Genomic DNA, 13,606 nt, shown 5'->3' on the forward strand with positions numbered 1-13,606 from the left:
CAACAACAACATCAGCATCAACGTCAACTCAAACAACCCTCACTTCATAATCAACAACAAATCAAACCCAGACTCGAATTCAGACAAGTCAATAAACAACGACCACCAATTACTGAAAAAAAAGAGCTTTTCCAATTTTTCCACCTTTTCAAGACATTCCTCAATGGCTGACCTAAAAAGATTCTTCAAACGATCCACAAATCCAATCAAAGACCAAGAATCCTCTCTAAAACCAAATAGCTACTCTTCTTCCGTCTCCTCCGCCAGATCTCTACTAAACAACTCCCCAATCAACAATCTAATCAATAACAATAACAACAATATAAGTATAAACAACAACGACTTCATGATCCAATACAGCAACCCAAACCAAGACAAATTCTTCCAACAGCAACAGCAACAACTACCCTTCTCAAAGCGTTATGGCAGAATTGGTGATTCCCTCGGTGCTGGAGCGGGTGGTAACGTTAAACTCGTTCGCAGAAACTACGATCGCAAAATCTTTGCCGTCAAAGAGTTCAGATCAAGATTTACAAATGAATCCAAAAGAGACTATGCAAAAAAGATCACTGGGGAATATTGCATTGGCTCCACTCTAAACCATCAAAACGTCATTCAAACAATCGAAATCTGCTACGAACACGATAAAATCTTTCAAGTTATGGAGTACTGCGACTATGATCTATTCGCAATCGTCATGTCCGGCAAAATGTCCGTCAATGAAATTAACTGCTGCTTCAAACAACTATTATCTGGTATAAGATACTTGCACCACATGGGTCTTGCCCATAGAGACTTGAAACTAGACAACTGCTGTATAATGAGCAATGGTATTCTAAAAATTATCGACTTTGGCTCAGCTGTTGTCTTTTCCTACCCCTTTTCAACTACCATCGTTGAAGCAAGTGGTATTGTTGGCTCAGATCCTTACTTGGCTCCTGAAGTGGTGGTATTTCAAAAATATGATCCGAGAGCTGTAGATATCTGGTCCGCTGCAATGATCTTCTCTTGTATGATGCTAAGAAAATTCCCCTGGAAAGTCCCAAAACTAACCGACCAATCCTTCAAAATGTTTGCAACAAGAAATGGCGGTGAGTCTTTAAACAACCTATTGAAAAAGACTCCTCCTCCTCCTTCCTACTTTGAATCAAATGGTTCTCCCTTGGAAACTATCAAATCTGGTTCAAGCGATTTAGATAACCAAATTTTATCAAATAAAAACTTTCTCCATCAAAACCAAAAACACGACAATATTGATTCCTTACTACAAGGCTCCATGGCTGCCAATAAAAATCCTTCTCCTCCCTATTCAAATAATTCCACTTCGGGTACAAACTCTGAATCTCCTCTAACTACTCCCGAATCTACTTCTTATAATCAATACAAGAAAGCTGTTCCTCCAATTCGATTCAACAATCCTCCTATCAATTCTAAAAATAAGTTGCAAAACCCTCAAATACAACAATCAATTGATATCAAACCCGCAATTAGCCAAAAACTACATAAACCAAACATCACCGGTGAAATGAGGTTACTCAACGCTATGCCGGAATATTGCCGTCCTTTGTTAAGTAAAATGGTCGAACTAGCACCTGCTTGTCGTTGCAACATTGACGAAGCATTTAAAGACCATTGGTTCAATTCAATAGACATGTGCCACTATGAAGAGGAATTTGAAAAAGTTAATACAAATAAATACTCATCGGAAATAATAACTTCCGACTTAATTAAAGCCAAAAATCATGAACATACTGTGGTTGATCAAAGTGAAGCTCATATCGCATTTTTAGAGAAAAAGAAAAATGGTGGTAAATAAAACTGTTGTTATGTAATCAATAATATAATTGTTTAAATTAGAGACAAAAAAAAATTACTACAACAAACCTTAAGAATTTAGAATCAAAACCTTGTTTTTTTTTATTAATTTTCTTAAATCTTCTCTTTTTCCTTATTCATTATATTTATGTTACTCTATATATGTTTTATTCTCGTTGAAAACCCTCCTTTTTGTTATATTTTTTTTCTCCATTTTTTTATGTTATTATTTTTTGGATAAAACTCATTACTTTTCTTTTCAATTTTTTTTATTCTAAATACAGAATACACCAAACCTAAAGTCATTGATTTCTATGATTATTTATTATTATCTACTTTCATTTAAATTTAATTCATTTATTTTGTTGTTGTTTTTCCACTTTATTTTTGCATTCTTTTTTCAAAAGTAAGTTGAGTTTCTTTTCTGTTTAAACTTTGTCATTTTCTTTTACCTTTAATTTTATACAAACAAGCCTTTCTATATTATTCAGTTTTTTACATTTATTTATTCTTTAATTTTTTTGGAACTTTTTATTTCTTAATTTTATATTTGAGTACTTTTTAGATTATTTTCTTTTATTTGAATATTCATTGAATTACTAAAGTTCATGGTCATACATTAATACACTTACACCTTTTGTTGATATTTTATTAACTTTACTTTAGATAAACATGGGTTGGTCAACTCCCTCATTTAATATTCAAAATCATATTATTATAAATATATTAATTGTAAAGACATTGTGTCAAGAATAAACTATTATACCGATCAATTGATCTATTCTGAAAATACTTTGAATCTAAATAGAATCCATTTGGATGCTTTATTAAAAATGTATATATACATGAAAAAGAAATTTTTGAAGTGATACCAATAAATTAAAAATCTTAAGATGCAAAAACAAAAAACAAAAAACAAAAAACAAAAAAAAGATTATAACCGAAACTGCAAAAGGAAAAAAGGAAAGTGAAATTCATTGTCACCAATTTTAATTAGTAAAAGCTATTTAAACCTATGGTTTTACTTCTACACCCATTGATTTAGCAGTTGCAATAATTGATTTACAGATAGCTTCAAGGTTCAAATTTTCGTGGTTCTGATCAGTTTTTTTAATCTTTGCAATTTCATAAATGTGTTTCAAAGACACAGTTCCAATTTTGGGATCGTTTAAACCAACTTTACCAGCACCTTTATCTATTCCAGCAGCTTTTTTTAATAAATAAGTGGTCGAAGGAGACTTTAAATTAAAAGTGAAAGATCTATCAGGTTTAATTGTAACCACTACAGGTATTGGAGTATTTGGTTCATAATTAGCGGTTCTTGCATTGAATTCTTTGCAAAAATCAATAGCCTTAACACCCTTGGAACCTAACGCAGGCCCAACAGGAGGAGAAGGAGACGCAGAACCAGCACCCACTATCAACTTAACTAAAACATTTGCAGCAGCAGCACCTCGACCAGACATCTTTCTTGTTGTGAAACTTCCAGGAATTCGAATCGAATCTTTTCTATTTCGTTTTTTAGAAAGAAATCCATAAAAGCGTGACTTGAACACCATCTAAATGGTACTACTACCGTTTTGGGCAGGGATATAATCTGGGTTTTGAGACTATTATCAACTCTCTTACTGTCTCATTTGAAATACGTAAATCATGTCAAGAAATCGTTGAATTTCGTACATAAACTGAAAAAGAGAAAATAAAAAAAAAAACCTAGAGTAAAAAGTCGTTATATTTAAGAGAAGAGTAGAAACAAACACATTATGAAAGTCTGTGATGGGTGAAATAAACTGAAAGTCAATATAGTAATAAAAGTAAGGTGAATCAAATCAATATAATAGCAGTATAGCCAGATCTTAAAATAGGAAAACAGTAAAAGAAACAAATCAGCAGCTTGTGGACAGATCGCACAACTAGTCCTTAACTTGCTTGGGAACTTTGGCTGAGAGCTTCTTGATCAAGTCTTTGTTGTCTGCCATTTCAGCGACAATGAGACTGAAGATGATCTTGATGAATCCCATGGGGCCAGACAAGAACTTCTTGATGTAGTCGAGACAAACATCTTTGTAACGCTTGAACCAGCTCACAATGCCCTCTCTGATGACCTTGGAGTTGGGGACCCTGCGATAGCCATCGTAAAGACTGGGATACTTGTTGAAGAGGAAGTCTTTGGAGCTCTTGAGGGTCTGTTTAGATGGAACAACAGCGTCGATGGGCTTGTAGAGCTTTTTGGCACCAACAGCAGTGTAGTGTGTACTTTTCTTGTAGCCCTTCTTAATGAGCTGGCCTGCCGCAGCAGCAGCAGCTAGCCATGAAGCGAAAGAGGATTTGATTTTGTTTTTGATCTGGTTGTTTTTGGAGAGCTGGGTTTGAACATCAGACATTTTAGAAAGTTGGAGAGAGAGTTATTGTGAGTCGAAAGAGGAACTGAGCAAAATAGCTAAGGTCAGAATTCAAGATAGTCCAAGATACAAACAATCAGTACTAAGAAATATCGTTTTATGTACTGGTATATATACCAGTATATATACCGGTATATGTATTGGTACTCTGTGTATCATATGCTAGATGCTAATCATTGTCTATTATACTCTCCCACTCAACCCGAACTGGAAAAGTGGGAGCTGTTTGGGAACATTAGAAACTATGGATTGATAACTGCAAACATTCAATGTGAAAAATGGGCAAACATATCAGGAGTCAGATTGGGCATCGTTGGCTTGGAAATGTTGGTGGGTGTTGATGCGATAAAGTGCTCAGTCAGAGCCTTGAATATCGCCAGTTAAATTTTGATTCTGGTGGTGTTTTTGTTGTTGTTGTTGGGCTTTTAACAACCGTGGAAACAATAGAACTGGCATCACATCTCGAGACCAACGTATACAAGATTGTAAGCTCGATCTGGATTCATATCGATATAAAGACCATTATCACCGCCATCACTGATATCAGGCCCAGGCATCAATCCATCTCATGTGAACCACCAGCATTTCCAGCAGCTAGAGATAGTCAGAGTATCTCTACTTCAGCTCGTGCAGCAGCCTCAGTGCCTGTGTGAGTTTCAGTTATTAATGAACAGAGAATTGACTTATTGGCACCTGTATTTTCACTCTGGCTCGACCTTGAAGGCGTGAATCGAGGTTCAAAGGCCAAACCGAGAAAAAACGGTTTTTACTCGAAGCTGTTTCCAGAGACACGGATGCAAAACCTTATTTTGGCACAGATCCACAACCACTGAATTTTAAGCAAATAGCGAATACTGCAATTGTTGAGGTTGTGGATATTGATTTCTACCTTTGTTGCTTTTAGGATTTGGGTATTTTATATATTAGATGGTGTAGTGATTTGAACAAGACAATTTGAACAAGATAATTTTCAGGTGATTGGTTTTTATACTTTTTCAATGTTGTTGTTGTAAATCTTTGTCTTTTAGACTATTATTTCGCTTGACTTGAAATAGCTCTCATATTTTAGTTCTATAAAGTTCAGTTTTTAGCTTGTTTATTTTAAGTTTCAGATAATGATGTTTGAGTTAGTGAGAGAAATAGTTGGATCATTGGTTTTTCTTTTGAATGTTTTTGATTTTTTTTTTTTTTCCAATTTGTCTACAAAAACGAGGTGAATTTTTAATAGTGTAAATTGAAAACATAATATTTGAAAAGAAAAGAAAATAACCAAAGAAAAAACAAAATCAAAACAACGAAAAACATATAGAAAATAAAACCAAGATAAAGATAGATATATTCATAGAAATAATCTTTTAAAAAATACAAAACAAACAAAGAAAACGTCCAGAACGGCATGAATCAAATATATGAAATAGATATTGATAGAGAAAATTTGGTAGTTTAATATTTACTAATTGAAAAGACCAAAATAGACAAAGAACAAGAAGACGAATTGGATTAAAATGAAGGATCTGTTGTAATTGATAAATAATCCGGCAGCGCTATTGATTTCTGATTCATCCATTCCATCATCAGTATTTGTAGTGCCAGTAAGAGTGAAATTGATACCCGGTTCAGTATTTGTAGTTGAGCCATCCCAGCAATATTCCTCAAAACATTGTCTGCAGATATCTGGCTGAGTTTGGTTGTTTCGTTCTTGAGCTCTTCTCATAATTGCACACGCAACACAAGTTGGCCAATTGGAATCCAAAGTCAAGTTTAATCTGGAAGCGACTTCAAAGCCATTTTTGATCATACCAAGTTTTTCATCCTGATCATAGGACATTTGGAAAGTAGAGGTATTTGACCAGTATGAAAAGGGTCTATTAGCGGTATAAACAACCAAAGGAGGGATATTTGATAGGGAGGTTAAGTTTGATGAGTTGCAGCCAAAAAAAGCTGGTTTTGTAGTCAAGTTTAGTGATCTGAAAGAGGTGAAATCAGGGACATGAGGAAAAGCAGTACCATTACCTTGAGAGCTAAATTGCCTTTCGTAGGTGTAAACCATGGAGGTACCATTGGGCCAACTTTCGTTGGTATCGGCACTGTTATCGTAAGCAAAGATGACATCGACATCTCTTTCTGGTTGAATTAAAGGCTGGAATGGAATGTTTTGAAGATCTTCACCACCATCAGCGAGATATAAGTTTGAGGAGTTGGCTAGGGATTGACTTGAACCGTATGTTGATTGGTAGAATGGGTTTGGGTCGTAAACAGCGATATCGTTATCAGCTTCACTCAAGCTATCTAGGACGCTTTCAATTACATCGTATAAAGCACCAGTCAAGCCTGTTGTGTTTAGTTGCAAGATGAACTGATTAAACAAAGAGGAGGAAGTACCCATGATAAAACCGGCGTTATCAAAGCCAGCAATGCAGAATTCCGAGTTGTTTGATAATTTTCCATTGGTAACATTTGTACCAAGATATTTCAAGTCATAAAAGGATCTTAAACTAGGATCCCAGGAACCGACTTCAAAGGGATTGAATTCAAAGCAAGTTGAGTTTTCATTTATGATGTTGGAGCCAGGAGTTCTTCCGACTGCAGCGGAAAAGGGAAAGGGCATTTCAGCATTTTTAAAAGCATCAACATCTCTTAGAGTGGAGAAAGTTAGGGCATCGCCGTAGTTTGAGTAGTTTGTGAAGAATTGTCTTGATAAAGCTCTGCCCCACGCGTCAGTCAAAGATACCTCAAAGCCTGCATCTCTTTTATCACTGATATCGTTGGATATTTCATTGAAGGTGCTGAGGGTTTGAAGAATGTTAAGGCCTCCTGGGTTAATAATTGAGTTTTCCAAGTCCCAAACTTCGTCTTGGTTGATTAAATCTTGAATTGAGGTCCAATTGTTGAGGACTAAGGTGCCGGTTAGCCAATTACCACCGGATAAACCGGAGAGATAGGTTGCAGTTTGGAGTAAACCACCCAAACCATTTTGAAAAGCGTTGACAGTTCTGTTATCGAGAGCAGATATTTCACCAGCTCCCGCAAGCATAGCTCGATAACCACCACCAGAAAAGGCGATGCCGACTTTGATAGTTGATTGGTTTAGGTTTGTAAAGAAGTCGTCAATTGAAAAGTCAGATTGGTTGGATAAGTTTGTACTGTAGGTGAAGAAGTTTTTCAAGTTGGTAAAGGTGATGTTGTTTCTGGATTCCAACCACGAGGCCTCCTCATCGGAAATCGCAGTAGCTTCTCTGACAAAGGTGTAATTGGAAGAGGGGCAGTCTATTTCACCAGGAGCATAGGAGTTGGTTGGGGACCAGGCCGATACAAGTGAAAGGCCCAAGAGAAGTGAACCAAGTAGAGTGGAATACATGAGTGTGTGGATGGCTCAAGAACACTGGAAATTGAAATTGAAATTGAAATGGAAATGGAAATTAAAGCAGAAATGCAGATGAAAATTGATGGTGGTGTTACAAGATTGAGAGTATAAAACTGATTGTGTTGAGCAAGTGATGTGAATTTATACTGGATGGAGAATCGTCTGTACTTATATACAACAGTTGTATTGATCCGTGAGGAAAATAAACAGTTGGAATCGCAGCGAAGCGGCAGTGAAATTTGGTATTAAGGACCATAAGAGTCTGTTCCAGGCTGTCGGAGCAGCAGGGAAAACAGCTGGTTTGGTTTGCACGTCTGGGAGAAAAAGGCAGCACCGGATGGTGGAAGGTGGTAGGAGGAGCAGAAAGAGAGACACAGGCCTTATAAAGCACCCATTGTCTGCAATGGAAAGGGTGGGAATGTGCAAGTGGGACCTTTGCGAGGTGAGGAGGCTAAGTAGGGCTAAGCAGAATGGGTGGGGACAGGAAGATGGCAAGAAAAACAGGTCTGTGGTTGTTATTTAGAAGAATGCGTATTCTTCTGCTTTGGCTTAGTATCAGCTGGGTTAGGTGATTGGTGACGGGAAACAATAGCATAGCTTGGGAGTTGGCAGCGGTGGAAACGGAACCAGAGGAAAGACGCAGCAGCTCCCAAAGCTCCAAAGCTCCAAAGCACCGTAAATAAAACACAAGAAAAGCGAAACAAGCCATTCAGTAACCACCTACAGAAACACAGACCACCGCAGTCAGAAAACTACTGGCTCGTCAACGTCGAGTCATCAATGGCATACAAACTTCAGACGAAGAAACAAGGGCTGTAGCTCCTCGATGCGTTTTGAGCAGCTCAGCACTGCACTGCTTTGTTTGTTTCGAACGCTTGATCTGCCAAAGCTGGGGCTGGGCCTATTGTTCTCCACAAACAAGAGAAGCGCTCCCAGAGAAGAACCACTGCAACGGCCAGAACGCACTATGAGCTCATGAGCCCAAACAAAGCTTGTTTGGTGCTCATTTAACTGGTTTTAAATCCCGCCAGACAACAGTCTGGTGCTGCTGTTCTCCGGTTTCAAAGTCTCTAAGAATATCAGCACGTGTGCGCAATTACCTTTTGCCAAACTCAAAAAAGATTTGATTCAAAGAAGGCATTAACAGGCTTTTAAGAGTCTAGAAGTGTGATCTCCAGGAAAACCGGTCCCACCAATCAGCAAGCAGCACTTGTGCGCAATTAGTAAGCTTGTTCTCGATATTTTCCGCCCGTAAAACTGCTGAGAATTTACAATTTCACTCCCCAGCAAAACAGCACATGCAGCAACAACTTCTATCCACTCTTGTAACTAAAGGCCGAATGGCCAATCACAGCCAGGCTGCTCGTCTTTCTAATGGGATATTAGTTGATATGACAGTGTCTGCTATCACGTGCGGCATTGTACGCTGGCGTGCTCTGATATACTCTGGCTGGAACACGCATAGCTTTCGGAATTAATGTTTGGGCGCTCACCATACTCGGTAAAAAATACCCGTCAGGTCGGAGATAACTCTTATTTCATTTTTATTTAGCCAATTTTTCAGGTTATCACCTCTTTTATCTCTATTTAAGAGATTCACTTTGGGCAAAACATATAAACCACACGTCCTTTCTTTTCTTCTGCTTCAGCTCTTGTTTACTTGTTGTTTGAGTGTTTGAGTGTTGGAGTAGCTGGCTGATTTTTTATTCTTATATTCTACTCTATCTATTACCGAATTTTGGCTTGCACTTGAATTATGTTTGGTTATTTGTTTAACAATCTCTCACTCCTCATCTCTGCTTAATAATATTAATTACCGATCTCCACAATCTTACAAATCTAACATTTCAACTACGATTCATAATAAATACACAAATATTATACTCATAAACAACCAATAACACTCCAAAAATAATACACACCTGAACAGTTGATCATTTTTAGAAATATTTTTCACTTTCCAAAAATGTCAAACGTTCTTCCCTCAAATTCCTCCATCTCTTCTTCTACCTCTCAAAAACACAACTCTTCACACTCCAACATTGTCTCAACTAATGAAAAAAAAATTAATGACGATCTAAATACTGATTCTCTGCAGTATAAAGAAGAATCTCTCGAACTAAAACCCCAAAAACATCTTTTTTCTTTCCTATTTTCTAAAAAAGTGCCCCCTTTGCCTCTCGAAGATGAAAAAACTTTATACCCAATGAACATTACAAACCCTCTTTATTACGTTTTCTTCTGGTGGTTGTTCCCAATAATGAAAGTGGGTTACAAAAGAACCTTGGAAAATCAAGATTTATGGGTACTAACAGACGACTTGAAAATCCAGTCTTTATACAATACTTTCCAAAGAAATTTGTCCACCATTTTAAAAAAGAAAACTGAAAAGTTACTTAAAACAAACCCAAACTTATCCGATGATGAAATTCATCAACAAATCTGGTCTGAATACACCGTCGCAAATGCTCTATTTAGAACCTTTAAAAAAAGATACCTTGCTGCTTGTTTTCTTAAGGCTTTATCCGATATTGGCTTTGCTACTTCTCCTCTCTTGCTCAAAGAGTTAATCAATTTTGTCTCCATGAAAACAATCGATCCTTCTTTACCTGTAGGTAAAGGTATTGGTTATGCCTTTGGTTGTTCCTTCATTCTTTTAACTTGTGGTATCCTTATCAACCATTTCTTCCACAACTCCATGACTGTTGGTCTACAGGTCAAAGCAGTACTAACCAAAGCAATATATGACAAATCCTTTAAATTGGATGCAAAATCAAGACATAAGTTCCCAACCGGCAAAATCACCTCTTTAATGGGTGCCGATCTAGCTAGAATCGATTTCTCAATTGGCTTCCAACCTCTTATTTTCACTTTTCCAATCGCTGTCATTATTTGTATCGCCTTATTAATTCACAACATCGGCCCTGCCTCCCTCAGTGGTATTGGTCTATTCATCGTATCCACTCTTTTAATCTCCTATGGTTCCTCCTTCTTAATGGGCTTTAGAAAACAAGCAAACAAATGGACTGATCTAAGAGTCGGTACCGTTAGAGAAGCCCTAAACTCAATTAAAATGATCAAATACTATGCCTGGGAACAACCCTACAAAGAGAAAATTGCCTTCAGTAGAAACAAAGAAATGAATATCATCTTAAAAATGCAATTCTTAAGAAACACTTTTGCTGCCTACGGTATTAGTTTACCAAGTTTATCCTCCATGCTTGCATTTGTTGTTCTTTACAAAACTGATAATAATGGCACTCCTGCCAAAATCTTCTCTTCTGTTTCTTTATTCAATGCCTTATCCCAGCAAATAATGATGCTACCAATCGCTTTAGCATCTACAATGGATGCCATCGTCGGTGTTAAAAGAGTTAACGAATTTTTATCATGCACTGAAGAACTAGTTGATCATGAGACTGAATTACTGGAAAGGAAAAACGCTAATTTCATCCAAAATGATGACATGGCTATTCAACTTAAAAATGCAACCTTCAAATGGGAAGTCTTTGAAAGGGAAGATCAAGAGAACCAAAATGCCCCACCAAAGGGTCAAGATCCTTCAAAGTTGACTAAAAAACAATTGAAGGAAATATCAATCAATGAAAAACGTGAAATGGAAAGATTAAAACTTAAAAAAGATTTATCAAAAACTCTAACTCGTTTGAAAACTAATATCACCGAAGATGAATTAATCGTTGATCCATCCTCATTTGCAGGTTTGGTAGATATTAACTTGGACATTAAGAAAGGCGAGTTTATCATTATTACTGGCTTAATCGGCTCCGGAAAGTCCTCATTATTGTCTGCTTTAGCAGGAATGATGAATAAAAATAAAGGAGTTTTACAAGTCAACGATTCTTTATTGCTTTGTGGTTATCCATGGGTTCAAAACACCACTGTTAAGAATAACATCTTATTTGGCGAAAAGTTTGATCAAGAGAGATACGAAAAAGTAATTTACGCCTGTTCTCTTGCATCTGATTTGGATTTATTACCAGCTGGTGATTTAACTGAAATTGGTGAAAGAGGTATCACCTTGTCTGGTGGTCAAAAGGCTAGAATCAATCTTGCCAGAGCTGTTTACAATGACAAAAACATTATACTAATGGATGACGTTCTTAGTGCTGTTGATGCAAGAGTTGGAAAACACATAATGACAAACTGTTTGATGGATTTATTAAAAGATAAAACGAGAATATTAGCCACCCATCAATTGTCTTTAATTGATTATGCGGACAGATTGATTTTCTTAGATGGAAAAGGCGGTTTAGTTTGTGGAACAGTTGATGAAGTTAAAAGTAAATGTCCTCAATTTGTTGATTTAATGACTTATACCACTGAACTTGAAAAGCAAAAAATGAAAGAAAAAGAAGAAGAAAAAGATGAGGATACTGAATCTTTAGACTTTGAAGAATTCGAGAGAAAAGAAAGAGAAATACTTCTAAAGCGCACAAGAACAGATGTTACAAAAGATGATCAAGAGGATCAAGAAAACAAAAAGGTCAATTTTCAAAATAGAAGTGCAGATGGCCATCTTGTTGAAAAAGAAGAAAGAGCTGTTAACAAAATTTCGTTCAAAGTGTATAAAAACTATATCAAAATTGGATCTGGGATGTTTGGGGTATTTGCAGCTCCATTATTGTTTGTCCTTTGTGTAACAGCAACGTTTTGTAACTTGTTTACCAACACTTGGTTGTCATTTTGGACTTCACAGAAGTTTGATAGATCTGGAAATTTTTATATTGGAATTTATGTTATGTTTGCTATATTATATGTTATTTTAAGTATTTCATTTTTCACCATGTTGCTTTACATAACCAACACAGCTTCTAGAAAACTAAATGTTATGGCTGTTGAAAAAGTGTTACATGCACCAATGGCATTGATTGATGTTACTCCTATAGGTAGAATCCTCAACAGATTCACCAAAGATACAGATGCATTAGATAATGAACTTGGCGATCAATTAAGATTATTTATTTTTCCTCTTTCAGCAGTTTGTGGTGTTCTTATTCTTTGTATTATTTATTTGCCTTGGTTTGCTATTGCAGTGCCATTCTTGGTTTTTATCTATGTTTTAGCTTCCTCATTTTACCAAGCATCAGCTAGAGAAGTTAAGAGATTAGAGGCATTGAATAGATCATTGGTTTACAATAACTTTAATGAAAGTCTAAGTGGAATGGATACAATCAAAGCATATCATTGTGTAGAAAGATTTATTGATACTAATGTTAAACTTATTGATGGAATGAATGAAGCATACTATATTACAGTTTCCAATCAGAGATGGCTAGCTATTCATCTTGATATGACTGCAACGGCATTTGCGTTGCTAATTACGTTGTTATGTGTCACTAGACAATTTAATATAGATGCATCATCGTCTGGTTTATTGATTACCAATGTTTTGCAAATTGTTGGATTATTATCATTATTAATTAGGGCAATGACTCAGGTCGAAAATGATATGAACTCGACGGAGAGATTGTATCACTATGCTTTTGAATTACCACAAGAAGCACCTTATCATATTACTGAAAATACACCACCACCAGAATGGCCATTGAGTGGAAAAATTAGATTTGAAAATGTTGATTTAGCCTATCGACCAGAATTACCACTAGTGTTACACAATATATCTTTTGATATTGAAGCAAACGAAAAGATTGGTATTTGTGGTAGAACGGGTGCTGGTAAATCGTCGATAATGACTGCGTTGTACAGATTATCAGAGCTCGCTGGTGGCAGAATACTCATTGATGACATTGATATCTCCAAGTTAGGATTAAAAGATTTGAGAAGCAAGTTATCAATCATTCCACAAGATCCTGTGTTATTCAAAGGCACGATCAGAAGCAACTTGGATCCGTTCAATGATAGTTCGGACGATGATTTATGGGATGCGTTGAGAAGAAGTGGATTAGTTTTGGCTGATGATCTTGAAAATATCAAGAAACAGAAAATGGATGGGGATAATTTGGAGAGTATCAACAAATTTCATCTAGATCAACAAGTTGAAGAT

The 13,606-nt window shown here is 36.4% G+C and overlaps 4 protein-coding genes across 4 annotated transcripts; 1 reads left to right on the forward strand and 3 right to left on the reverse strand.

The window, feature by feature from the left end:
* Nucleotides 1-661: 661 nt before the first annotated feature.
* ASCRUDRAFT_33810 (Pkinase-domain-containing protein) lies at nucleotides 662-1,816 on the forward strand (the record flags this gene model as incomplete). The annotated part of the gene is made up of 2 exons (XM_020190466.1): nucleotides 662-1,154; nucleotides 1,392-1,816. 2 exons carry the CDS (start codon nucleotides 662-664, stop codon nucleotides 1,814-1,816), a joined length of 918 nt encoding a protein of 305 aa, XP_020047938.1.
* Nucleotides 1,817-2,724: 908 nt separating this feature from the next.
* On the reverse strand, nucleotides 2,725-3,284 carry MRPL19 (mitochondrial 54S ribosomal protein uL11m; the record flags this gene model as incomplete). The annotated part of the gene is made up of 1 exon (XM_020193144.1): nucleotides 2,725-3,284. The coding sequence occupies one exon, from the start codon at nucleotides 3,279-3,281 to the stop codon at nucleotides 2,829-2,831; it is 453 nt and encodes a 150-aa protein (XP_020047939.1). The 3' UTR covers nucleotides 2,725-2,828.
* A 444-nt stretch (nucleotides 3,285-3,728) lies between these two features.
* Nucleotides 3,729-4,199, reverse strand: ASCRUDRAFT_70106 (uncharacterized protein; the record flags this gene model as incomplete). The annotated part of the gene is made up of 1 exon (XM_020191745.1): nucleotides 3,729-4,199. One exon carries the CDS (start codon nucleotides 4,197-4,199, stop codon nucleotides 3,729-3,731), a length of 471 nt encoding a protein of 156 aa, XP_020047940.1.
* Nucleotides 4,200-5,670: 1,471 nt separating this feature from the next.
* ASCRUDRAFT_80676 (phospholipase B) lies at nucleotides 5,671-7,575 on the reverse strand (the record flags this gene model as incomplete). Its single annotated transcript, XM_020194522.1, has 1 exon — nucleotides 5,671-7,575. The coding sequence occupies one exon, from the start codon at nucleotides 7,573-7,575 to the stop codon at nucleotides 5,671-5,673; it is 1,905 nt and encodes a 634-aa protein (XP_020047941.1).
* Nucleotides 7,576-13,606: the final 6,031 nt, after the last annotated feature.

This window comes from Ascoidea rubescens (genome assembly GCF_001661345.1).
Source record: "Ascoidea rubescens DSM 1968 unplaced genomic scaffold ASCRUscaffold_5, whole genome shotgun sequence".
Classification (NCBI taxonomy): domain Eukaryota; kingdom Fungi; phylum Ascomycota; class Saccharomycetes; order Ascoideales; family Ascoideaceae; genus Ascoidea; species Ascoidea rubescens.